The 27,676-nt window shown below is 38.7% G+C and overlaps 1 protein-coding gene across 2 annotated transcripts; it reads right to left on the reverse strand.

Annotated features, from left to right (window-relative positions):
- Positions 1–27,676, reverse strand: ABRAXAS2 (abraxas 2, BRISC complex subunit). 2 transcript variants are annotated; one of them, XM_073354111.1, is made up of 9 exons: positions 27,558–27,676; positions 24,905–24,995; positions 20,659–20,695; positions 14,999–15,065; positions 11,994–12,184; positions 10,569–10,688; positions 9,771–9,855; positions 7,796–7,910; positions 1–2,214 (listed from the first exon to the last, which is right to left on the reverse strand). In XM_073354111.1, the coding sequence occupies exons 1-9, from the start codon at positions 27,627–27,629 to the stop codon at positions 1,748–1,750; spliced, it is 1,245 nt and encodes a 414-aa protein (XP_073210212.1). In that variant the 5' UTR covers positions 27,630–27,676; the 3' UTR covers positions 1–1,747. The 2 variants fall into 2 exon arrangements, with proteins under 2 accessions (XP_073210212.1, XP_073210213.1); XM_073354112.1 differs by lacking the exon at positions 10,569–10,688.

Below are 27,676 nucleotides of genomic sequence, written 5' to 3' on the forward strand. Positions count from 1 at the left end.
TTTACAGGATTAAATAAGAGTTTATTGTCACATTTAACTGCTTTGTCTGATGTACATTGCAGGTTCTGTGCAGCATAAAAAAACAAAAAACCCTTTCTTTTATGTGAAAACCAGAACTGATGAGATGGCAACAGCACTTGTTTATCACACCAGCACTACAACTGCTTGAAGATAACCAACATTAATAAAACTGGAACAAATCTGTTGTTAAAATGGACTGCAACACTTGAAAACAAAATGCATCAAGTTAAGGCTAATGAGAATAATGTAAAACAGTTAAAACAGATAGACCACTAGATGTTTAAAGGTTGAAACACCCAATAGAAGAGTGCCAATTTTAACATTTCATTTTTCCAAACCCATTTGGTTTAATTTAATACAGGCAAAGAGAGGTTAATGAACAGGTTTTTGCCCAACATATATATTATATAATGAGATTTTAGCCTTTTGTAAATCTGAAATATTTAAACATTTAAGCAACTGTTTTGTTCTTTGGGATATTAACCAATCAAAAGGAGGGTTATTCATATTTTAAAGCATTAAATGCATATGTTAACACCATAAACTGCAGGTTTTGTCAATTACAAGTAAGGAAAAGCCCAATAGTACACAGACTTTTTAATGGCACAATTTCACATCTTTTGGGCAAAATCAGAATACAAGCAGTAATTAAATAAAAATATAAGTGCATCCAAACATAGATTCTCTACATATACCACATTTTATGTTTCCAAAATGTGGAATTTCTGATAAGAGCTGCAATTCAAATTAAAATAAATGTTTGTGTATTTCACCCGGAGGTGAAAGAGGTAATAAACCCAGGGGAATCTCTAAACAATCTTCCCCAATGCAATCCCCTATTCCTTACATGAAATAAATTGTACGGAAGTATAAATTCAATGCACAGATTGCAAAGAAATGGCATATAGTTTATAATTTCTGGAATTTGTAGATTCTAAAGCCCAATTGTGAATTAACTACTGTTTGTAATTTACTATGTGCACTTCATATTTTTAGTACAAAAATGAGACTGTAAATGAGGCTAGAGTAGCATAGAGCCATTGTAAACCCACCAAAACCAAAGTATGCTTATGACATTCATTTGGATGATTTACCAATAAGTTTTTCCTACAGAAAAAAGGCAGTCATTTTAAATGATATATATTAGGCTAGTACAAAAAATTGAAACAAATCCCTTCTCTATTAAAAGAGCATGCACACAGAAGAAGGTAGACCACATTTGTTCCAATCAGGCTTCTTGGAATTATCAAAATTTTATTTCTGGTAAAGATCAATTTGGCTCACCATAGAAAGTTGCTTTGAAGGCTATTGATAAATTGTTTCCCTTTCAAAAACTAAAATTCAAGGCATGATAGTGCAAGAGGTAAGTTTTGATTTTAGAGAACATTGTTATTTGTAGACTAACTGTGCTTAGTCACTAAATCCCAATTTATTGTCCTAAAGAAAATACGGCAACAAAAGCTACAAGGTTTCTAGAAATTTCATTTTGCCTAAATTTACCAGTACATCCATGAACCTCATCAACATTAACACAACTTGATTATCCTAATGATTCCATTATAAACTTGCAAAATGTATCACAAGGTGAATAAGCCATCTAGTGCAAGTCTTCTACATTTTCTGTGCACAGTAATCCTCTTTGTAGTTTATTTCCTCCAGGTTAAATCCCCAAAATTTTTCTGTAACAATTATGAAAAAAAGAGTGCCATGTTGAGTTTTTTTTCTATTATATCTGGGACGTTTGTGTGTTCCTGGAATCCCCATCAGGATGCGTCAGGGATCGTGAATCCCTTGTCTGTGAGTATTCACTGTCAGATGACTCTGTAGGTTCAAGCAAGTTCTCATAATCACTGTCTTCTGATTCATCAACAATGTCATTAACTGCTCTTTGGGAGGAAGGCATGGATGCTCCGTTACCAGAATACTTCAATCCTGCATTTGTGGAAACATAATTGGAAGAGCCCACTGCTTGAGGTCGAGGCATGAAAACATTGCTTTCTGGGAGACCATGACCCAAAGTACTTTCTTGATTGCTCACACTGAAATCAGAATAAGGAGGAGGGGGATCAGAGGCATCTGAGTCTTCAAGTGTGCAACCTTCCACAGCAAATCCAGGGTAGGACATTCGTGGAGGAAACATAGATTCCAAATTATCAGTTGACATTTGCCTGGTTAAGATGGCTTGCTGCAGTCCTATGAAAGACAAAAGGAAAATAAACATGTCCTAATTACACTGAAAAGCATGAAAAGTGATTTAGTTTTATATTTATGTTGGTCAGTGCTTAAGAAAATTCAGGTGCAGTGAACACATTAGAAAGCATCTGTCTTGTTTCTTGTGGAAAACTGCATAAAACTGGCAAAAAAAGTGTTTTGTTCTCAGTGGCTTTATTTAAACAAACCATTTTATGGATAGAAAAGTTGCTATACTGGACTTAAGTGTAAACTTAACTCTCAGGCCTCTGGGAATTATATTTCTACTACTACTTATGTTTCATATAGCCTGCCTTTTTTCAGACTAAAGTGGTGTTTTATGAACAGTTGAGGTGAAGCCAAAAGCACCAAAGTTGATGTATATGGAATCATTTAAATAGACAAGATGTTACTCACATAGGAAAAAGAACAAGTTCAAACACATGGGTCTGGTAAATTAAGACACAATAGGGTTCCATCTTTGACACACAGTACAGGGAGTGGTGAGATAGAAAAGTAAAAGGTTTTTCAGCAGCTGAGTAGTGCATGCAGCGTAAAATAGCAATCACTCCCTTGAATATCTTATTGCACTTATAAAAATGATAGATTTTAATGTTTTAGAAGGTACAGTCTCAACTGACTTCTCTGCAGTAGAAACAGAATTCATACCTACCTAACAATAATTGCTGAGTACGACAAGCTTTCCAACAAACAGCACTACTATGGGGACCTGAATAGCAGAAAAGTACATAGCAATAGCTCCCTTTTTCCCCCTATACAGGGAGCATGACTGATACATGATCAACTCTCCAATGCCAAAGACGAAGTTTCCCAGTATTGAGAAAGTGAGAAGGTAGAAAACCAGCTACAACATTTAATCTAATAATTTCATGTATGCAGAAACTGTGTATATACCTTCCTGTCTCACCCTCTCTCAAGCAATTCTTGTCTGCTCAGACACAGGCTCTCAGGAACTGATGCCTGCAGCCTACTGGCAGTCCACGGCTAATGCTGTTCTGTTCTTAGTGCCCAGAATCCGTTGCCACACAGACTGGGTTCAACTCTGGCCACTCTTGCTATCCACCTTCACCTTCTTGTTGGTTTATGCAGCAGTGGTTACCTGAACTGCATTATCCCTGGTCAAGCAGGAAACAGTAATGATTCACACTGGTTGTGTATTACAGGTGGTCAGTGAATAGGTAAGAGCTAGCATCAATCCTCCAGGTTGAAGGAAGGAAGAAGGAATCCTTCAGGAAGTGGGTTGGGAGATCAAACTGTTGCTGCCAAAATGCCCAAGCAGTAGTGGGTACCATGTGCATTGCCGTGCTGATTGGAGGAAAGGTCTCTCAATCCTAGTAGCAGAGAGGCCCATTACAAAGCTTGGAATACTCACTAAACAAAACAATCCCTTAATCCCAACCACACATCAAACAACTGAATATAAAGTTGATAAAGGATACTCTTGCTGGCAGTAATGGCAGGGTTATTTTTGTAAACTGGTCCATTAAATGGATGGAAAGAGGCAGTGGCCCCTTTGCAGGAATGTTTGAGAACAATTAAACGCAATTATATAACCATGTGTTCCAGAGTGAAACCTCTCTCCAGAGCACGTTTCTGGAACACTGGTGAAAAGTACAACGGTGAGTTCAGATGCTTTGTTTTATATTACTCCGAATACACAATTGCCCCATATTCCACTTTGCACTCAAATTTTCTCCTTAACGCCTTGTTTATACTTCCTCCCTTCATTTTATGCATCTCTTTCTCCACCCTCCAGCTATACCTCTCTCCCTCATCTGCACTGCCTTATGTCTGCCGAAGTGAGTTAGATCAGCACTGTTTCCTCAAATGATGGAGCACTTTATCATACCCTCCTCCTGGCTAAGCAAAAGTTTCCTGAAGCCCTATTCAGCTTTTAGGGAAGAGGAACAGTTTAGCACCAGCCCAAATATGTTCAAACAATGGATCTGAGCCAGAAAATTGTGGAGCAGCAGAAAATAATTGCAAATTAAGCAGTTTTGTTGCTCTTGGGTTTTTTTTTCTGGTAGCCCTTAACACATGCCATGAAAATTATTCTGTCAAAATGGCATAGAACTCTAATAAAAACATGGATATTTGACGTGGAGGACATATTTCTATCATAGTAAGTTAAACCCCAGCAAATCAATACAAAGAATGGTATATTTTGACACCCAGCATAACAAAAAGTACGTTTTGATACATCAGATCTTAAATCACAAACCAAAAGAGTCAAGATTGTCCTGTTCTACTTATGCCTCCCACTGTCTGAAATAAATCAAAGGATGAATGAGTCCAGCTCCAACATAATACCAGATGGCAGTATTTCAATACTCAAACTAACATTTCAATTACAGAATTAACACTGACAAGTAGGAAACTTCAGTGATATTTGAGAAAGGCACTATGCAGCTGCCTATATTTACCAGTGAGTACTCCTTAATGTAGGACTGGGTTTGTTGGATACTAGTTTAACATGCAAAAAAATGATATTGTAATTAGGGCTGTTGATTAATTGCAGTTTTAATCGCACTGTCAAACAATAGAATACCAACTGAAATTTATTAAATATTTTGGATGTTTTTCTACATTTTCAAATATATTGATTTCAATTACAACAAAATACGAAGTGTATAGTATTCACTTTATATTATTTTATTACAAATATTTGCACAGTAAAAATGATAAACAAAAGAAATAGAATTTTTCAATTCACCTCATAAAAGTGAAGTCTCTATCGTGAAAATGCAAGAGACCATAGTGAAATCTCTTTATCGTGAAAATGCAACTTACAAATGTAGATTTTGTTGTTACATAACTGCACACAAAACAAAACAATGTAAAACTTTAGAGCCTACAAGTCGACTCAGTCTTACTTCTTGTTCAGCCAATCGCAAAGAGAAACAAATTTGTTTACATTTACAGGAGATAATGCTGCCTGCTTCTTATTTACAATGTCACCTGAAAGTGAGAACAGGCGTTTGCATGGGACTTTTGTAGCCGGCATTGCAAGGTATTTACATGCCAGATTGCTAAACATTCACATGCACCTTCATGCTTTGGCCACCATTCCAGAGGAGATGTTTCCATGCTGATAACACTTGTTAAAAAAATAATGCATTAATTAAATTTCTGACTGAACTCCTTGGGGGAGAATTGTATGTCTCCCGCTCTGTGTTTTAACTGCATCCAAAAATATTTATATAAATAGTATTCTACTATTGTTTCACAATGTGATTAATCATGATTTTTTTTAATCATACGATTAATTTTTTAATCACAGTTATTATTCCAGTTATTCATTCAGATCCACAGTTCAGTCAAACAGCAAACAGACAACTCATGTGGATTCATAAATAAAATTTAGCCGATATGTGGTAGGCTGACATGTTAAAAGATGAAATGAAGATGCCCCAATCTAATGGATTAAATGCTGAAAAAAAACTTGCAGTCTTACTGATGTATGGGCCAGAGCTCTACTAGACAATTACTACAGCAGCACTAGAGCTGTCCTACTAATTATCCCATCAATTAGTTATTCTCTTCACCTCATGCAGTTCTTCCAGTGTGCCTCATTTAACTAATGTTGCTGTACCAGCTTCCGATCACAAAAATCAGGCCTTCAAATATGTACAGACATCTACTAGCCTGAGACTAAGCCTACTAGCCCAGGATGAAATTTCCCTTCAATTCCCATGCTATTACATCCCCTGCAGTTTGGAGTGATATGCAGTTGAGTACTGTAATGAAACGTAATAAATCATTCAACTTACTACTTACTACCTTTTAAAAAAGGTCTTTGTCAAATAGTTTGTCTTCTTTCCCTTTCTGGTTTCACTTCACTTCTCCTTTCCTAGAAGAAATCACTATCTATTTCTGTGTTATTTCCACGGTTTGTTTCCTCATTTCTTTTTTTCTCTGTATCCCTTTGTATCCTCCCCCCCTTATTTTCTGTTTCACTTCCAGCACTACCAAAAACAAAAAACCACCACACACACACACAACTTTCCTGCCTTTTCAGTACTACAGATCTCTTTTCAAATGGCTACTATCATTCTTCTGACTCTCTCTACATACTCAGACTTCAAAAAACAAAAAAAACCCTCCCTCATACACAGGAAATAATTACATTTTTCAAGACCCTTTTAGTCAAACACCAAACTGAGATAAGATGCCCCACTGTGCATGGACAACACCCAGCTAGGGGGAAAAAAAAAAAAATCTCTCCTCCAGTGGGTGTTTGGTTTCCTACTTAGTGCTTTTAATGAAAATTTGAATATAAGTATATTGAATATAGTACAGATCTCATCATTCACAAGAACATTAATCCTGGAGAATCAAAGGACATCTGGCTTTTCAGCTATCTTTTATTAATTGCCAGCTGCTACCACAAGTGATGTACTGTGTGTCCACTTGTATAAACTGTGGGCCAAGTACTGGCCTCCAGCTCTGCCCTCTCTGCTGTGGAATATGACCCTAAGAGGGAAGCTGTGGATATCCTTGGCCTAAGGGAAACCCAGAGATGGTACACATCTGGCATAGCCTGTTATATTAACCTGACCCCGAGGTGTAGGGGAGTATTCTTGGGCAGGCTGAAGGTTCGAGGGGTGTGCCTGGAGCATGCTGAACTCCAGAGAGCTCTGGCTGGTGACTCCATCCCCGTATGACCATTAGCTGATCTAGCCAAGAGCACCCATCAGGCCACTCTATGTCAAATGCTGGTTCAGGCTCAATCCCAGCATCACAGAAGCTGAGAAGTGGCTGACAGCCATTTCCCCCCTCCCACATCTTGGAGTCCCACACTCAGCAGAGTTCAGCCAGATGTAGGCAGCTGGCCCTCCATGCTTCATCCCAGCAACAGTGATACTAGCATAGATAATTCACCTGAAGGAAAAGCAATTCCCCACCAAATTCTTTATCACCAAAATCAGTATTTCTCTCAGAATGAGTTCTCCTTATAAACTTCCCAAAGAAAAAACACACAAGTTAGTTAATATGAAACACTGCATGTATTTTAATCCTTTGTTAAAATCATTGATGCATATGCTGCACTCTCCCATAGTCACCATGCTCTAGGTAAGATGATGCAAATGTTCTACAGTCCAAAGGCCTGATAGCCTGTATTAACCTATCCAACATCACACATTTTTTAGGCTAAGATCACCTAAATAATGGAACATAAGCAAGAATTGAGCCAGGTATCCACAGGAGAAAAATATTAACACGGGTCACTTAGCCCTCTCCACAATTCAGTTTCAAATTTTGCCAGTTCACATGCACAACTTTCTAAGATTTTGCTAATTATATTTTTCTTTTGGCGTAGAGAACATTGAAATGTGTGTTGCAAGTATCTTCACAAACTAAGAATTATTTCAATATACATTTATCACAGGCAACGTAAACATGAGTGCAAGAATAGCTATTAGGTTGACAATAACTGTGCCCCATATCTTTGTTGCAATAAGAAAAACAGGCAGATCATTCCAATGAGTCTTAAGTCCATGTTTCTACTAAATATTTTGTCCTCACAGATCCTGTTTATGAACATAAGTATAAGGGAACTTACTTATTTTTTGCTCCTTTTCGTTTTTTCTCTGTGTGATTTGCCCTTTTAGTTTGTTTACATCAGCTTGGAAAGATTCAACAACTCGTTCACTCTTTTCTACATCTATACATACTGCCTGGGAGAAAAACCACAATAAGGTAAGTCATACTCAGATTCTCCAAAAATCCATTAAAGAGTTACACAACTAGGCCAGATAATATTGCCAGACTAGAAACAACATGAAACAAAGACAATGAACTCATACTGTACCAGACCATGAAATGAAATGTTGAAAACTGATTTTCACCTACTGATCATGGCCTATGCTCAGCTGTTGCAAGATGGAAAGAACTTCCAAACAGTTTACCACTACTTCCTGCGTGACCCTGGGCAATTCACATAGCCTCTCTGCGCCTCTGTTCCGCATCTGTAAAATGGGAATTATAGTACTTCCCTACCTCACAGAGATGTGGTGAAGATACACTAAAGATTGGGAAGCTCTTTGAGATCTACTGATAAATAGTGTTATACAAGAGCTAGGCATTATTATTACAGGAGGAGGCTCCTAACAGAAAGAAGTTACCTCTATTTTCTATTATCTGTTACAAGTGATTCAGATACTCTGCTAACCTTTTCTGCACTCAGTATCAAAAAATAAGGCCTCATCCACACTCACTGAAACTGTGCTAGCAACAGCCACATGAGATTACTATGAGCGTTAAATATAATAAAGATCCTTAAACTGTTCAGACTTTAAGATCCTGATAGTGATGTGCTAATATAACATCAATGCTACACTTTCAACTGTGTTGTAGCTGGGCAACTAGGAGTGAGGAGATAAATGTGTCATGACCTGATCTCCTGGCTGTTATACCTGTTGCGCAGACAGATTCTACATTCTTCCTCTATCTCAAGTTTTTGATAGTGAAAATTAAAAAGTGTAGTGAATAAATGAACAGATTTCACTGATCTGTTCTTGCTCTAACACACATTTTTGGTGTTTCTAGTTTGCAACATTCTTTGTGAAACGTGTTTCAAAGTTAACCAACAAAAAGAACTTTTAACACTTGACATAGGATAAAAGAACAAGCAGGTATGTGTGTAAAAGCAGACTTAGTGCCATTTAGACACCAAAAGACAGCAGGGTCACAATTCTAGGAGCAATAAAGCAGTTCCCCAGGAAAGTCAGTATTTTCCCAAATTTTTCCCAAACACCTTGTTAGCTAAACTCACCAGTGATTAGTGCAGAAGCATACATCTAACTCTACTTAATGCTGGAAAGCAGGAGGTACTACACAAGGCTATCCCATCAACCCATTTAACAACACATTTGTGAATAACTGTTCATCTATTTCAAATATGGAGCTTGGAGGCAGCACAGAAACTCCTGGGAAAGAGACTCTTTCTTTATTCTGAGTGCCATGCTCTGGGCAGCGCTGAGAGCACAGCTGACGAGGCTCAGAGAGAACAGCATTTGTCCACAGGTTAGCTCAGACGGAAGATTGCTCTGATGTTGGTGTGCGCACATGTATGAAAAATAAAAGTACATCCAGCCACCCTCCAAACACGCATGGCCAAATTGTGGTTTGCCCACTGTAGGCTACTTACATCACAGATCACAGTGGGGGCACTAAAGGAAAGCAGCTTCCACAGGGCAGGGTCAGAGATGGCTAAAGCCTTGACTCTGCCTCATTCCTCATTTTGCATGCCAGCCAGCAAAGCTGAGCTGGTAGAGCGGGGGATATGATCTGCTACCGGTCCATACGAGTAGCACATTACTCCAGGGTGTATGTAAAGGGGGAGCCTCAGTCACAGTTCCCAAATGGGTCTGATCCTGAGGCAGCACAGCTATATGCCATCATCTACTTGGGACAAGTTGTAAACTGACAATCTAGTCCTCAGATTTCTGAAGCCCAGCAGTGAGCCATTTTCAGATGTCACAGCTACAATTACAGCAAGAGTCTTTTTTTATTTTAAACTAAATTAAATTAGTTACCTGTACTTTTTCCTGAAGTGCATTATAAACCTGATATATAGCCCTGATGTCCTTCATCACTCCATCTTTATCAAAAAAATCAGTACTAAAAGAAAATATGCAGAAATAATTAGAAAAGATATCACAACTTTCTCTGTCTCTCTGAGTTGCTTTTCTCCAAATCACTTTAAGATTTTATTTTTATATTTACACAATGAATTAAACTTCATATATTGCTAAATCGCTTCTATCCCAAGGAACCAGTATCCAGGGAACAACGTATCAGCTGCAGAGGCTCTTTCTGGAACAAAAGGCAAAACTTGTCGAGTCTGATCCTAATAAGATTAGACTCTTAAACAAAACAAAAAAAACCCTCTCTCCAAGCTTCCACGCAGTAACTGGAAAAATGTCTTTGTTAGATACCCAAAACATTTTTAAATGTTATTTTGCAGTGTCTGTGCATTTTAGTAAAATGACTAAGAAAATAAACATTCCCAAACCGTGAGTCAAAGCCTGTAAATCCACCCTACATAAAGCACATCCACTGAAATCAGTGGGAATTCTGCATAGGGAGGGCTTGCAATATTAGGCTACAATTAGTCTAACTTTGATGTTGTAATCCTATAGAATTCAGATCAGTTCATTTAAAAAATATGTTTTGCTGTTTAGAAAATGGTAATGCATAAAATGGAAGCAGATTATTAAACAGCTTCAATACTTGGTTCTATTTCTTGCTGAAATCCATATTCATATTACTATTTAGGAGGCAAAAATTGTAGAGCTTCTGGATTATACTTAATTTAAAAAAACTCCACTTACCCATGTTCCTTAATAACTTTGGCATAATTCTGAGAAGTATTTGGCACTGAAGAAACTTTGTACTCCTGCTGACTAGTATTGCCGAGATTGGGAATTGTAAGTGACACTCTTTGATTATACCTTTAGAGAAAGTTTAGAAAGAGACTGCTATTATTCTTCCAAAGATTTTTTGCAAGTCTTGATATGCCCCCACCTCCCTACCCAAAGTGGACAGGTCTGTCTCCAAGCAAGGCGAGTACGTGAGGATCTCAACTCCTTTAAAGTTTAAGCTAATATAAATTTCTAGGTCTGCTGTATTTTGAATAAACAGTTTGTCATATTCAAAGATGGCTGTCTTTTATTTTTAACACATTCATGCAGAACCAAAATTGACCAGTAGGTGGATCTTTCATACCCCCTAAATCAGGGGTGGGCAAACTTTTTGGCCCGAGGGCTACATCGGTGTTGAGAAACCGTATGGAAGGCTGTGCCTCCCCAAAACAGTCTGTCCCCTATCTGCCCCCTCCCACTTCTCACCCCCTGACTGCCCCCCTCAGAATCCCCAACCCATCCAACCCTCCTGCTCCTTCTCCCCTGACCACCTCCTCCTGGGACCTCTGCCCCTAACCGCCCCCCCCGGGACCCCACCCCCATCCAACCCCCCCCTGCTCCCTGACTGCCCCTACCCCTATCCAAATCCCCGCCCCCTGACAGGCTGCTGATCCAGCACCCCCTGTTCCCCATCCAAACTGCCCTCCGCCCTGAACCTCCGCCCCATCCAACCGCCCCCTGCCCCCCTGGACCCCCTGCCCCTTATCCAACCCCACCCCCTTACCATGCTGCTCAGAGCAGCAGGAGCTTGCAGCCTGGCTGGAGCCAGCCAAGCCACCTGCGCTGCCCGGCAGGAGTTGTGGGCCAGAGCGCTGGGGTGCAGTGAGGCTGCTGGGGAGGGGGGCAGCAGGGGAGGGGCTGGGAGCTAGCCTCCCTGGCCGGAAGCTCAGGGGCTGGGCAGGATGGTCCCACGGGGCGTAGTTTGCCCACCTCCACCCTAAATTGTCAACTGTGGACTAATCAGGCTATTGTAGGTGCAGAAAGGAAGCCACATTCCCAGCTCAGAAATTTTGGAGATGCAAAGCCATACTGACTTCTCATTTCTCTTTAGAAACAACTTTTTCAAGGTCTATTTTTAGTCTAAAAAAATTTATTGACTGAAAAATAACTTTCCATTGTCCTGACTGAATCTTAGTTTCATTTATGAATTGCTTCCAGAGAAAAACATGCTACCCTGTTTTATTATGTATGTATATAAAAACCAGACTTTGACCAGTCGACAATTGCTTTCAGTATAGATATTTTTTAAAATAGTTCTTAATGCTATTAGGCATTTTAATAAAGATTATAATTACAACCACACTGTGGTAGCTGATGTGAACCCGGACTGTTTACCTTCGGTTTGGTCTAAAGAGCACATACTCTAAAGCATGTGTTGAGTTATTTGCAGTCGAGATGAAGCTGAAGAGAAGGAAGACAAGGTCAGGCACTCCAAGAATGTGTGTCAGCTGTTTATGGATGATGTGCTCTCTATATGACATTTGTTGCGGAGTGTTTCTCCTAAATCTGTACCATCCAATAACATTCTGTAATGAAAGTAAAGAAGAGAAAAACAAAGTATCAATGGAGAGATAAAAGATTCATAGTTTTATCTGTTGAAGCTCAAAGTATGGCTAATGTAGTTAAGAAAAATTCTGACAACTATATAATTCTGAATTATTGTAGATTGCTTGCATTTTACACAGACTATCACTATTGCCACGTCTGAAAGTTTAAGTGGTTTATTGTTACAAACCTTTTTGTAGAAGAAAGAATAAATTAATTCTCTTCATGCTATCTAGGAACCCACTTATAATGGAAGGTTATATTTTAGAGGCAAGTCTCAGAGTATCTTCTCTTTGTTGCTACTTGCTCAGTTTTCAAACCTGGCAGCTTTTTCTCTTTTATTTTGAGGATTGCTGCAACAGACTATTCACTTGTGTTGCACTTTTGAGATACATTTTCAATGACATGCATCAGAGAACAGAATTGCAAATTTATGTTTATTCACAGGAGCTGTGGGATTAATCTGCTGTGTATAGTGCTGAAATGATCCCTTTGAGCATTTAATTGACATACTTGTAGGTACTGCAGATAACATCCATCTAGTAATTCATTTATTATACCAAATACTAACATGTACTTAACTTCATAATTTACATGCTAGTTTACATGAAATAAAGGGACAATAATGCAGAAAGTTAGCTCATTACCAGAACCTGGCTCAGTAAGAGCCACGAGAGTACACAGAATTATAAAGAAAATGTCTATACATTCAAAAAGAGTAAAGTGGATTCTACACATTAACTGTCAATGCATGACACTTGTATTAAATACAAAAACCCATTAGCAAATATTACTCAGTCTTTTTTCCAATCAAACCTCTACTGCTGTGGATTCTGAGGAAGCTCAGCTAGCAATCAGCTGAATCCAGGATATTTACTAACTGCATTTTTATTTTAGTTGTTGTCCTGGTAACTTAATGGCATTAAGAATCCATTAAATTTAAATCTGGAGAGCTGAGTCACATGACACTTAAGAGCTTTTCCCCTTCTCAAGTCTATCTACTTTCAGGTGGCAGATAATGCATCTTCACTGACAGTCTGAAATTGACCTATATCTCAACAAAATAAAATTCAGCTGAAAAGTTGGTGTCTTGATTTGAAAATGTACACTACGGGCTTAAAGAAAAGAAAATGCCAGACAGTTTTAATAAAGTGTTTTCTGCTTTATCTCCTGAAGGGGAACTGAAAGACTGAAACGTCTCTCATTCTTTCAACAGTTGAGAACATCTTGTTCACACACACCATATTTATACTGTTCTGTGCTGGAGTTATGTGCTTATAGAATTAAATGTTGGAGACGGGAAACACCCATGTGATCATTACTAGACGTAAGACATAGTTGAGGCAACTGCTTTTGTTGGAGCAAACTGACAAGAAATAAATGGTTACAGGGAACTAAAAGTAGATTTGTGGCGCAGGAACTGGTACTGAAATAATTGTTTAGTTAGAACAGATAACTTAGATCTTCTCTTCACTGTAGAGAGTTAATTTGAGTTATAATTTCAGAGTTGCCCCAACTTTAGGCCTGTCCACACTCAAAAGCTCTTACCTTAGGCTGGCTAGACAGCCAGGGGATATAGGTTACAGCTCAAGTTTGCACAACTTGCCAGGTGCTAATACAACATTCGAGCTAAGAAAAGTAGGTGAGAGCAACCACACTGCAAAATAACCAAGCCACGTTAACTCAAAAAGAGTTCAGTTTGCAGTGAAGACATACTCTAAGACAAGGGTAGTCAATAAGTGGAACGTGGGACAAATCCAGACTGCCAGATGCTTTTGAACTGACCGTGAAATCTTTTTGTGTACTTATTATTATCATTATTGTAATTGTGGTATGAAAAATATTTCTCTGGAGTCTGGACCTTGACCATACCGTGACTAAGAAATTTGGACCTTGACCAAAAATAATTGATTATCCTTGCTCTAAAAATTGCTTGTCTCCAATCTGAAGCTCAGTTCTGCTCTTTAAGACATCAGATCTGTTAAAAATGTCTGAAACAAGTATTTGCTAATTGTTAAGATACAGTACTAACAAGTTTTAAATTTGTGTTGAAAATGAGCCATTGGTAAGAGTTTGATACTCCTCTCTTGGTCAACTGTAGAAACTTAAAACATTTTAAATATAGTACTGAATGTGCTAATAGCAAAGTACAGTTGAATAAGAGTACACTAGTTTAATAATAGCTACTTTGTGAGGCAATATTGTTTCAGTTTAAAAATATTTCAGATGGTGGAAATATTTGAATTCCAAGGCTGTTTGTCAACCTTTCTAATAAATCTATAACTATTTTTAAGCAGGAGTATCTGAACATTTTCACAGTAACTGCTCTTGGATTAAATGAGCATTTCACATAAACTCTCTTTTCTGTTGGCCAACGTTGCACAGTGCAGTCATTATTATGCAAGTCTAACTCAGCCATTGGCTGGTGACAGTAGGTTAATACTGTACTAGTTATTAATTTCTGGGGACCTGAACTTAAATCTAAGGTTTCATGTGAGCATGAATTTGGTCCTTCTGGTTTTGCCCCTAGTTAAAATTAGCAGACTCACAAAACTGACAAAATAATTGGCATGACTGATAGCCTCTTCACAGGATAAACTCAATCCTGGTATTGCCAAAGATGATGCGAGTCAAGATAAACTGGCAGATTTGAAAAAGAAAGCACTTGTTCCAGGCAGTACGTTCAGTTGCTCATTTGTATGAGCCCCAAGTTCCATTTTTTCCTGTTTGTAGACTCTATATGCTATAAAAGGGGGAAAAATAAAACAAATGTAGAAGAATATAGTGAAACTTACTTTTCTTCGATCTTTAAGAATTCTGTCCAAACTCTCCTCATTAACTTTGCCTGCATAGTCATAAAAGCTTAAACCAAAAAGGAAAAAAAATATAGGTACAGTTTACAGACCATTCACATGTCATCTTGGTAAACATACAGTACTTAAATTAATCTTTAGATACTATCTCATAATTCAGCCACAGAATACTGAGCAGCTTTACATTTATCCAATGCAGCAATTTAGCAACATGGTGCCGAGACCACTAACGGTGAAAAAACAATATGCCTTGTTTTAACTACTGGTTTAAAAAAATCTTCAGTGTTGTTGCACCCAACAGCTAGGTGGCAATTATTTCATTGGCAACCCCTTCTTACAAGGAGCATGTAGCTGGACTGCATAAGTTTCCTCTGACTAGCTCTTGAAAAACCCTAGGTTTGGATGTCTGGGTTCTCCACCTGCTAAATGTGACGGAGAGAAAGAACAGCAATTTTATATTTCAATTAAAAAAATATGGAAACACCTTTTCAGGCTGCAGTCCTGTAACCAGATCTACATGGGCGGACCCTTATACCTGTGAAGTTCCACTGAAGTCCACAGTTATCCATGCAAGTGTAAGGGTGTGCCCATATGGCTCCATTTGCACGACTGGGGCCTAAGTCAATAACAAAACATGAATTCAAATGGTTTACACATTTCAAAACATGGGAAAAACATTTGAAAATAGATTTCTCCTTCACTTACCTGCCAAGTCTTTAGTCTCTTTCAAGAGCTGATATCACTAACTCCTAAAGCAGTGCAGGAAAACACTCTGATTTAGAGGTCTATGATCTCAACTCTTGTCAGGGAAAAACAAAATCCTGAACTCAGTACTTGGCCAGTAAATAAAGGTGGAACTATATTTTGTTTTAAGATGCAAGTTATTTTGAATTTTAAGACTAATATTTCATTATGAATGTGGAATCCTGAATAATTTAATTACATAATCCTTTCAGTTCACCTTTAAAATGTTTAAGCTTTCTTTCATGTAAAGTGGCATCTAATCCCATAAGTCTGTTTTCTATAGTTCATGGAACCATCATTCCTACATACAAGGATGATGATACCCAGCAATTATTGTAAAAAATTGAGCAACTTCATTTGCAAACTGTTTTGCTACAGGAAAATGGCCTTTTTAGAACCCTTATTTTTGGCTCAGTTCCCACAACTTGGGAAATGCACTGCAACCAAACCCACCCTATTCAATAGCAGCAAGGCCACAGCTGTTCTTTTCAAAGAGCACAGGGTGGATCAGCTGTAGGTCTCCTTATGACTGACTACATTTAAGTCAAGAAGCTTTGGTAGTGTGCCAAAAATGTTTTTGTATGTGAAGGTTAAAGGAAGAGCAACACATACTGAGCACTGCTACTGATGAGTAGCATATGCACTTTGAACATCAGAGCAGCCATACTGGGTCTGACCAATGGTCCATCTAGCTCAATATCCTGTCTTCTGACAGTGGCTGGTGCCAAATGCTTCCCTGGGAATGAACAGAACAAGGCAATTTATTGAGCGATCCATCCTGTTGTCCAGTCCCAGCTTCTGGCCATCAGAAATTTAGCAACACCCAGAGAATGGGATAGCATCCCTGAACATCCTGGCTAATAACCATTGATGGACCTATCCTTCATAAACTTATCTAATCCTCTTCTGAATACAGTTATACTTTTGACCTTTACAGCATCCCCTGGCAACGAGTTCCACAAGTTGACAATGCACTGTGAGGGGTAATACTTCCTTTTGTTTCTTTTAAATCTGCTATCAATTTTGCTGGGTGACCCCTATTCACTTTCTCCACAGCATTCATGATTTTATAGAACTCTATCATATCCCTCCTTAGCCATCTCTTTTCTAAGATGAAAAGTCCCAGTCTTCTTAATCTCTCCTCATACAGAAGCTGTTAGAAAATATACCTTTGTTGCACTTTTCTGTACTTTTTTCAATTCTAATATACCTTTCTTGAGATGGGGCAACCAGAACTGAAGATAGTATTCCAAGTGTGGCTGTAACATGGATTCATATAGTTACAGCATTATGATATTTTCTGTCTTATCTACTTCTTTCCTAATAGTTCCTAACAATTTTAGCTTTTTTGACTGCTGCTGCACATTGAGTGGATGTTTTCAGAGAACCACCCATGACTTTAAGGACATTTTCCTATGTGTTAACAGGTAATTTAGACCCATCATTTTGTACGAATAGTTGAGATTGTGTTTTCCAATATACATTATTTTGCATTTATCAACATTGAATTTCATCTGCCATTTTGTTGCCAAGGCACTCAGTTTTCTGAGATCCCTCTGTAACTTTCTGCAGTCAGCTTTGGACTTAACTATCTTGAGTGATTTTGTATTGTCTGAAACCTTTGCCATCTCACTGTTTACCCCCCTTTTCCAGATCATTTATGAGTATGCTGAACAGCATTAGTTCCAGTACAGATCCTTAGGGGACCTCACTCTTTACCTCTCTCCACTGTGAAAACTGACAATTTATTCCTGCCCTTTGTTGCCTGTCTTTTAATCAGTTACTGATCTATGAGATGACCTTCCCACTTATACCACGACTGCCTGCTTTACTTATGAGCCTTTGGGGAACGTTGTCAAAGACTTTGAGTCTAAAGTACACTATATCAACTGGATCACCACTGTCCACATGCTTGTTGACCCTCTCAAAGAATTCTAATAGATTGGTGGGGCATGATTTCCTTTTACAAAAGTTGTGTTTACTCTTCCCCAACATATTATGTTCATCTATGTGTTGGATAATTCTGTTCTTTACTATAGCTTCAACCAATTTGCCTGGTACTGAAGTTAGGCTTAATGGCCTGTAATTGCCAGGACTGCTTCTGGAATATTTTTTTTAAAAATTGGCATTATATTGCTGTCAGTCAGTCATCCGGTACAGAGGCTTAAGCAATAGGTAACATACTACAGTCAGTAGTTCTAAAATTTCATATTTGAGTTCCCTTGGGTGAACACTATCTGCTCCTGGTGACTTATTACTATTTATCAACTTCTTCCAAAACCACCTCTGACACCTCAATCTGGGACAGTTCCTCACATTTGTCAACTAAAAAGAATGGCTCAGATGTGGGAATCTCCCTCACATCCTCTGTAGTGGAGACTAATGAAAAGAATTAATTTAGCTTCTCCACAACAGCCTTCACTGAATACTCCTTTAGCATTCCTATCATTCAGTGGCCCCACTGAATATTTGGCAAGCTTCCTGCTTCTGACATATTTGAAGTTTTGCTGTTAGTTTCTGTGCCTTTTGCTAGTTGCTCTTCAAATTCTTTTTTGGCCTGGCTATTTGCACTTTTACTTTTGACTTGCCAGAGTTTATGCTCCTTTGTTTTACTGAGTAGGTTTTGACTTCCAATTTTTAAAGGATGTCTCTTTGCCTCTACCCGCCTCTTTTACTCCGCTGCTTGGCCATGACGGCATTTTTTTAATCCTCTTACTTTTTTTTTTTTTAAATTTGGGATATACATATAGTTTGAGCCTCTATTATGGGGTCTTTCAAAAGTTTCCATGCAGCTTGCAGGCATTTCACTCTTACAACTCTTTCTTTTAATTTCTGTTTAACTAGGCTCCTCATATTTGTGTAGCTCCCCTTTTTGAAGTTAAATGCTACTGTGGTGGGTTTCTTTGGTATTTTCCCTGCACAGTTTAATTACATTATGGTTGCTATTATTGAGTGGCTCAGCTATATTCACATCTTGGACCAGATCCTGTGTGCTACTTATGACTAAATCAAGAACTGCTTCTCCTCTTGTAGGTTCCAGAAATAGCTCCAAGAAATAGTCATTAATGGTGTCTAGAAATGTTATCTTTGCATCCCATTCTGAGGTGACATGCTCCCAGGCAATATGGGGATAGTTGAAATCCCCCATTATTACTGGGTTTACTGTTTTCATAGCCTCTCTAATCTCCCTGAGCATTTCACAATCACCACCATCACTCTGGTGAGGTGGTCCGCAGTATGTTCCTACTTCTATACTCTTATTATTCAAGCATGGAATTTCTATCCAGAGAGATTGTATTATACGGTTTGAATCATTTAACATTTTTACTATATTTGGGTCTATGCTTTCTTTCACATACAATGCTACTCCCGCACCAACGCAATCCACTCTGTCATTCGTATATATTTTGTACCATGGTATACCAGGTCCCACTGATGATCATCATTCCTACCAAGTTTCTGTGATGTCTATTATATTAATATCTTCATTTAATACCTGGCACTCAAGTTCATCCATCTATTTAGAATTCTTGCATTTGTATACAAGCACTTATTAAATTTGTCAATATTTAGCTGTCTACCATCATGTGGTGTAACTGAATGGGACTCTTCATTTGACTGTTCCTCTTCAGTTCCTACCTGTACTTCATCAACTTCTATTCTCTCTTCTCTACTAGGATATAGAGTACCACCTTTAATAAATCCTCCCCTAAGGATGTGTCTGTACTTAAGACTCTCTTGGAGTTCAAAAGCAACTGAATATTTTTGTAAAGAAGTTACACTGAAATATACTAGTACTGACTCAACTACTAGTAATCAACTAATTGGGAAGATGATTGTAAGAACATGATTTCAGCTTTGAGGTATACTGCATGAAGCAGCACCAGGGACCAATGCATGGACATCCGAAAAAGACCAGCCAGATACTGGGACATAACCTGAGATGTGGAGAGTCTTGCACATAAATCACAGGGATGAGACTATTCCCTTCTGTAATTATCAGACAGCAAATCAGACTGCAGGGTCTGTTTTTTAATATAATAAATGTCAATCATGACACTTGCGGCCCATTCCTTAGTAAATCTGTGGAAATCTCCAAATAAAAACAAATGCGTGGAACATAACCAGGGATTATTTCTAAAAATGCAACTTCTAAACACATACTATAGATAGTAATTTAGAAGCCACCTTTGCTTAGTAACTGCAGTCTACATGAGAAAATTAGATTTAACACAGTCTGAGTCTTCTAAATGAAGATATATAGAGCTAGATTCTCTTTTACATTCTGGCAGTGCAGAGGGGCCAGACATCAGCTTGATCTAGCCAGCTGAAAATTCCTCTGGCATGGGAGAATAATTAGCTGATGCAAAGTCATCATTCTTGGCTCCTACACCACTCCCTGGCCCTGGTCTAGGGGTCATCTGAGGTGAGGGTGACCAGAGTGTGCTGCACATCTATTCCCCAGGTCTCTTGGGGACAAACTGGCATAGGTTAAAGCAGTCCAAATGATTCTCCAACCTATACTAGGGTGCAGCTCCACCTCAACTATCAGGGAGCCAAGACCGGATCCTTCACTGCCACCACTCTCTAATACATCAAATGAAAATTCAAAACAGGAAAGAATCTGGGCCATGGTACCTACACATACTTTGCTGATATGTGCTTTTTAAACTAAAACTCTACATTAAAATGGTGTTAGTACAGCTTTCAAAGGATGTTTTCTGTGTCACAATGGGAGCCATTTAGCCATATTACTATAATACAACCACATAAAGAGCAGTTTCAAGTGTTACTATACACATTTGAAACACTAATGTATTTCAATGAGCTACCTATCTTTATGTGCCGGATTCACCCAACAGTGGAATCAGTACAGTCAAACAACAGAAATAGCTTACCTAAAGAGTTTTGAACAAGGCTCGTGGTCATGGATTTCTGTAATAAAAAAAAGAAAGTGTCTGTCCCAGCAGCTCAAAACCCAGAGAAAACTGTGGTGGTGTACAATTGCACAATTTCTTCTAAATCTCCAATAATAAACAATATCATATACAATATACTGCTGTCAGTCTGTGGACAACTTCTGACAACAAGAATTGCCCCCTGTAGGGTGAGAGGGTAGTCTTTCTGTCTAAGAATGCATTATACTGAGCATAATGAACCTAGGGAACATGTAAGTGAACCTAGTAATCACATTTTAAAATATTCTTCTATGGGTGTTAAGTATCTAATATATTGCTAAGTTTTCAGATTCATTTGCTTTTAGATGTATCTTCCTATAGTAATCTGTTTACAGTTGTTCAGTAATGGTGCAGTGACAGATAGAAAAATGTGTAGGAAGCAAACATAACAGTTAGATGTGACAAATTAACCAAATTGGAGGAAGGGAAATACAGATTAATGACCTAAAAGAGAAGATGGTAAGCACCACCTGGCATGACTGCTTTCCTGTCACTTTAGCCAATGTGACAGGTTTCAGAGCAGCAGCCGTGTTAGTCTGTATTTGCAAAAAGAAAATGAGTATTTGTGGCACCTTAGAGACTAACCAATTTATTTGAGCATAAGCTTTCGTGAGCTACAGCTCACTTCATCGGATGCAACCGATGAAGTGAGCTGTAGCTCACGAAAGCTTATGCTCAAATAAATTGGTTAGTCTCTAAGGTGCCACAAATACTCATTTTCTTTTAGCCAATGTGATTACAACTAAACAAAGTCACTGCATTATTTTTTTTTCTGATTTTAAGAATTAGTAACAAATATTTCCTAAGATTCACATTTAAGCAGCAAAGGTTATAAAAGATCTGTGCTGTGGGGCAAGAATGGGAAAATAATTAAAAAGCCCATAAATTATTATATCTGTCTTTTCAACGTGAATCAAAGTTTGTTTGTTTCTGTGCTTTAGGTACTTGTACCAACTATCCTTCCAGTTATGACTTTTTAATCAGCTACTGTTTATCTTTTATTTGCATTTTTCTCTACCAATCCTTTCTAGCGCTTCTGTCTTAAGTACTCTTAAGCCCCTATTCTTTCCTTAGATTCAGCAGCATTTATACAGAGTACCAATATTTTGAGCTCTGCCAAAGTGAGCACTTAGCAGTAACTTTGCTTGGTACCTTCCTCCCTGAAGAGTAATTCATCACTTGCTGTTCTGAAAGCCTCAGAGTTTGCTCACAACTTCAGCAATTTCAGATCAATCAAACCACAATCTCCAAGAACAGACTTTACACATTAACTTTTCACTATATTCAGACACTGCCAAAATAATGACAGGTTTCAGAGTAACAGCCATGTTAGTCTGTATTTGCAAAAAGAAAAGGAGTACTTGTGGCACCTTAGAGACTAACCAATTTATTTGAGCATAAGCTTTTGTGAGCTACAGCTCACTTCATCGGATGCATACTGTGGAAAGTACCTCTCACCCCCCCACACACAAACCCACTCTCCTGCTGTGTGTGTGTGTGGGGGGGGAACCTGGATGTGTGTTGGAAATGGCCCAACTTGATTACCATACACATTGGTAAGGAGAGTGATCACTTTAGATAAGCTATTACCAGCAGGAGAATGGGGTGGGGGGAGGTATTTTTTCATGCTTTGTGTGTATAAAAAGATCTTCTACACTTTCCACAGTATGCATCCGATGAAGTGAGCTGTAGCTCACGAAAGCTTATGCTCAAATAAATTGGTTAGTCTCTAAGGTGCCACAAGTACTCCTTTTCTTTTTGCCAAAATAAGTCTCTGCACATCAATGTATGTTTGTGCTTCCAGAGATTTCAACTTGTTTTTGGCTACAATAGGGATGCAGCTGTGAAAGTAACATTTTTATTTAATTGCAAACCAAAGATAACAATGCCAATTCCAGATTTACAGCCTGACATTCTTGAGTCTCGTGGAAATGATTTGCTAAACAAAGCCAGTAAATAATATAATACCAGCATACAATGTAGTTACCTCTGTCAAGGTTCCTTCCCCACTCTGAACTCTAGGGTACAGATGTGGGGACCTGCATGAAAACCTCCTAAGCTTACTTTTACCAGCTTAGGTTAAAACTTCCCCAAGATACAAAATTATTTTACCCTTGGATTTCCACTGCCACCACCAAACTTTATCTGGGTTTACTGGGAAACGTAGTTTGGACACGTCTTTCCCCCCAAAATCCTCCCAATCATTGCACTCCACTTCCTGGGGAAGGTTTGGTAAAAATCCTCCCCAATTTGCATAGGTGACCACAGACCCAAACCCTTGGATCTTAGAACAATGAAAAAGCATTCAGTTTTCTTACAAGAAGACTTTTAATAGAAGTAAAGGAATCACCTCTGTAAAATCAGGATGGTAGATACCCTTACAGGGTAATTAGATTCAAAACATAGAGAATCCCTCTAGGCAAAACCTTAAGTTACACAAAAGACACACAGACAGGAATATTCATTCTATTCAGCACAGCTATTTTCTCAGACATTTAAAGAAATCATAATCTAACACATACCTAGCTAGATTACTTACTAAGTTCTAAGACTCCATTCCTGTTCTGTCCCCAGCCAAAGCATCATACAGACACAGACCCTTTGGTTTTCTCCTAGTGCTGAAACTGAAGTGTATTAATATGCTCTATTGTCATCAATGACTCAGATCAGTAACTGAGTTTGTATAATGCAAATTTAAATGTGTCAGAGCAAATATATATTGAGAAGAAAATCAACAATTTTCTGCTACCACACTTCCCCATCTCACACACACACAGTAACTTGTCTTTTTTCATGGTATCATGTATATCAGTTTAAACATGGACTAAAATGTAGGCCCTGTTCTGCAATCAACTCTGTGTTGGCCAATCCCTTACACCTGCACAGGACCTCGCTAAAGTCAATGGGGGTCTGCTGGCACTAGATCTGATTCCAGGACTGAGGATTTAGGCCTTAAAAACACCAACATTTTAAGACTGATAGAAATATTTTAATGCATTTTTATTTTGATTTATACATGCATCCATTAAAAAGGACCACCTCCTTGACAATTCTTAAATATATTGCTATCAACCTGACCACTCCTATTACTGCCCTTCAACCATTAATCAATATATTTACAACAGCCAACAATAAGCCAGCAGCAAAAACCAGATCTTTAAAATCTCCATTAGAATCATCTCATTTTGTCACAGCAAGCAAAAACAAATAAGCTTTGTGACATTACCCTGCAGTTCAATAAACAAGGCCTCGATCCTGTGCATATTTAAGCATCATCTCAACCTGACTGCCATGAGTAGCCCCTTTAAAAAAAAAATGGGGTTGTTCACAGTAGTTAAGTTAAGCATGTGTAAATGTTAGCAGGATCAAGGGCCAGGACTGTTTTGGAGTAAGAAATTAAATGAGTTCTAAATATTTTCTTGTAGTACTTACTGCAGTTAAACCCACTAGTCTATTTTCATTGTCTAGAGAAATGAAAAATAGTAAACAGGAAACCTAAACAGTTAATTAGTTGTTTAAAATACAATTTTAATGTGTTATTAGTAACATGGGTAAGGATTTTAAACGTATATGATTATGAATTTGACCATGCCCCTCTAACTACATTTTATTTAAAAAGCAAACAACAAAAATCCTGATAGATGGGATGGCCTCAGTATTGATGGCTGATTTTTCAGCTATTTACCAAGAAAGAGAAAAATATTTTCGTGTCCCATAAAAAAAAACAGAAGTTAATGAAGACAGACACAAGGGAGCAAAAAAAAAAAAAAATCAAATTTGAAGTGTGTGGGTGGAATCATTTTCAAGATTAGGGCCTAAATTATTTCATTTTACAAAATTCAAACTATTTGTGGAATTTACTGAATGGCTAAGATGAGTTACATTTACTCTACAGAGAGGCACATCAAAAATGTATCCAGCAAAAGAACTGTTCCCTTTCCTCATGCTTCAGCCATATATGTACACAATGGTAGTAAATAAGAATATCTGGATAACAGTTCTTGGGAGGTTGTAAAATCTTGCCTTATACCCTTACAGAAGAATTAGCAAAAATACCTATTTTTTAAAAAGGAGAAAACTTTTTAAAAGTTTTTTTCCTTTAAACAGAAAAAAAAAAATCCTTATTTATAAAAAAAAGTGAACTAGGCACCTCTTCCAGAATTTCTCAAAGCTTAGTACAACTTACCGATTACTTGCAGAAATTCAGTGTTGCTGATTTGTGAATCACTGATACTAAATGTCTCCTCTTGTCTTACCTCTCCAAGCAGAAATCCTTCCTACAATTAAAAAAGATGCAGACTAAAAACAGAAAGAACCCACTAGTATAATTTATTCCCAAGCACATTTAATAAAAAAATTAAATGTAAGACTGTTTGAAATTGACATGTTGATTTGCGCAACAACAAATGCAACTATCAGTAAATTCAACATTGCCTGATTCTAAGTTTCACTTAAGGCCCCTTTATGCAAATCTGGCAGTGTAACGATGTGTTGAATGAGGCAGAAATTGCTTTTGAAGAAATACTATCTTTGCAACTGTAAAACTTGTGTAAGGGCTCTATATGCACTTTGTTAACAATCCCGGTACAGGGGCCATGTTATGGGCATAATATGGAAATGGAGCTGGTGCATCACAATTATTCTCTCCTTCCAAGGCCCACAGGAAACAGAGTGTACACTACAGAAGCCCTGAGGTTGCTCTATTTACACCTGATGCTGGGGCTGGGCACTTCCAGAAAATGGAAAACAGTGGTGAATTTAATAGGCAGGTTTCAAACAAACAAAAGGAGTACTTCTTCACACAACACATAGCCAACCTGTTGAACTTGTTGCCATGTGATGCTGTGAAGACCAAAAGCATAAATGGGTTCAAAAAAGAATTAGATAAATTCATGGAGAATACATCCATTAGCTAAGATGCTCCGGGACACAACCACATGCTCCAGGTGTCCCTAAACCACCAAATGTTAGAAGCTGGGACTAGCCACAGGGGGTGGATTACTCTTAATTGCCCTGTTCTGTTCCTTCCCAGTGAAGGATTTGGAATCGGCCACTGTTGGAAGACAGGATACAGGGGTAGGTGGACAATTGGTCAGAATGAGTCAGATCATTCTTTTGTAATTAAAGCCATCTTTCCCTCTCTGTTCCTATCCCAAGCACAAGAGTGGGATAACTGATAATCAGGCCCTATCAATATAAATAATGAAACAATAGGTTGCCATTTTTTTTTTCCGTTCAGATAAGTAGAGCAAATTTACACTACCTACCAGTGGATTAAAAGCTAATGTCAGCAAAGCCCTAACCGCAAATATATATTGCTGCAAGCCAGACTCTAGCTAATATTTTTAATGACTAGTGCTAGTACACTGTGAAGAATAAAGAGGTTTAATCCAGATGCTTATGTTTCCCCCCTTTTTATTGGTTTCAGTGTAACAGCCCTGTTAGTCTGTATTCGCAAAAAGAAAAGGAGTACTTGTGGCACCTTAGAGACTAACCAATTTATTTGAGCATAAGCTTTCGTGAGCTACAGCTCACTCCATCGGATGCACCTTTTTATTGTACACCCACCCCAACTTTCAAGTACATGGCACACTGATACAAGGCCCTGATCCAGCAGCATTCACACAAATGCTTGACTTTATTAGAAAGTACTCACAGCAACAAAGTTAATAACATACATGTTTGCAAAATTTGGGCCTACATCAGACTGTCAATCAAAACCAACCTCTTTAAAATGAAAGATCTACTTTCAAGGGTGAAAGACCTTTGCAGGCATTATAAAATCCCTATAATAAATTCTAGTAGTATGATAAAAAAGCTACATTTAATGTGTTTACTTTGTGCAACATGGTCAATAGAAAAGTTGATAATGCAACTGACAAACTCTCTTTAAATTTCTGCTTCTTGATTACATACATTTTACAATGAAAGTAGAGTGATAACTTGTATTAGGTTAACAAGTAAATTACAATACTCAAGGGATGATCCAAGTAGGCAGTTTATTTAAGTGAATTATGATCCAATGTCTATTGTACGCCAAAATGATTTTATGCGAGAAAGAGAAACTATGCACACTGCAGAGAATATTGTAAAAATAGTCTTTTATAAGAACAAAGTAGGCTTTTTAGAGTAATGAACTCAAGATATTAGGCAGCTTTTGGAAGCTAGCTTTTGGTTTAGCCACCTGTGAATAGCCTTCTGCGACTATGGCACCATACTATCCACCTGGTTAATGTCAGCAGGGGCATGTGGGGCACACAAGAGAAGATGGAGAACGGGATCCATTTCCTGAAAGTATTCAGACCAGAGTTAAACGAGAACCGGAACAACCAGAGAAATAAACATCCCTAGAGGCAGGACTGATGCACGACTAATGTCAGCAATGCACGGACATGCAAACGCCTAGTCTGGATTGCAACAACACACAACACTTTTAATGCCTACTGCTCTGTGTCGGGCCGAGGGGTTCAGTCCACCTGGGCTTCCCCCTTTTCCCTGTACACCCTCTGACTGATTCGTTAGACCCGTTGCGGGGGGGAAACGTAAGAGACTCACTTCCCCAAGACCTTCACAACACCTAATCACAACATGCCCCACCCCCCCCCAACTCTGCCCCTCCACTTCCCTTACCCCCCCATCCCCTCACCCCCAGCCTGCCCCGGCGCAGAGGTGAGGCGAAGGCGGCCGGCTCGGGGAGAGTGGGCGGGACAGGGGGCGCTAGGCCCAGGGCAAGCGGGCAGGGGTTCCCTGAAGCCCCCCTGCCCCAGTGGGGGGTGAGGAGCCCGTCTCCCTCCCGGCAGCTCCCCGGCGGGGAGCAGGGCGCAGCCCCGGACACCTACGTGATCCGCGCTGCTGTTAGCGCTGTAGTAACAGACGGAACTGAACGTGTAGCCCGAAATGGAAGCCGCCATGATGGAGACCACCGCCGCTGCCGCTCCCACAAACCACCGCGCCGCCC

This window comes from Lepidochelys kempii, chromosome 7, assembly GCF_965140265.1.
Source record: "Lepidochelys kempii isolate rLepKem1 chromosome 7, rLepKem1.hap2, whole genome shotgun sequence".
In the NCBI taxonomy this organism is placed as follows: domain Eukaryota; kingdom Metazoa; phylum Chordata; order Testudines; family Cheloniidae; genus Lepidochelys; species Lepidochelys kempii.

Coding starts and splice junctions, on each gene's coding strand:
- ABRAXAS2 (XM_073354111.1), bottom strand. CDS start 27,629: ATGGCGGCTTCCATTTCGGGCTACACGTTCAGTTCCGTCTGTTACTAC. Junction 15,066..20,658: donor CCTTGTTCAAAACTCTTTAG/GTAAGCTATTTC, acceptor TTTTGGTTTAAG/CTTTTATGACTATGCAGGCA. Junction 7,911..9,770: donor CACTTCAGGAAAAAGTACAG/GTAACTAATTTA, acceptor TTTTTCTCCCAG/GCAGTATGTATAGATGTAGA.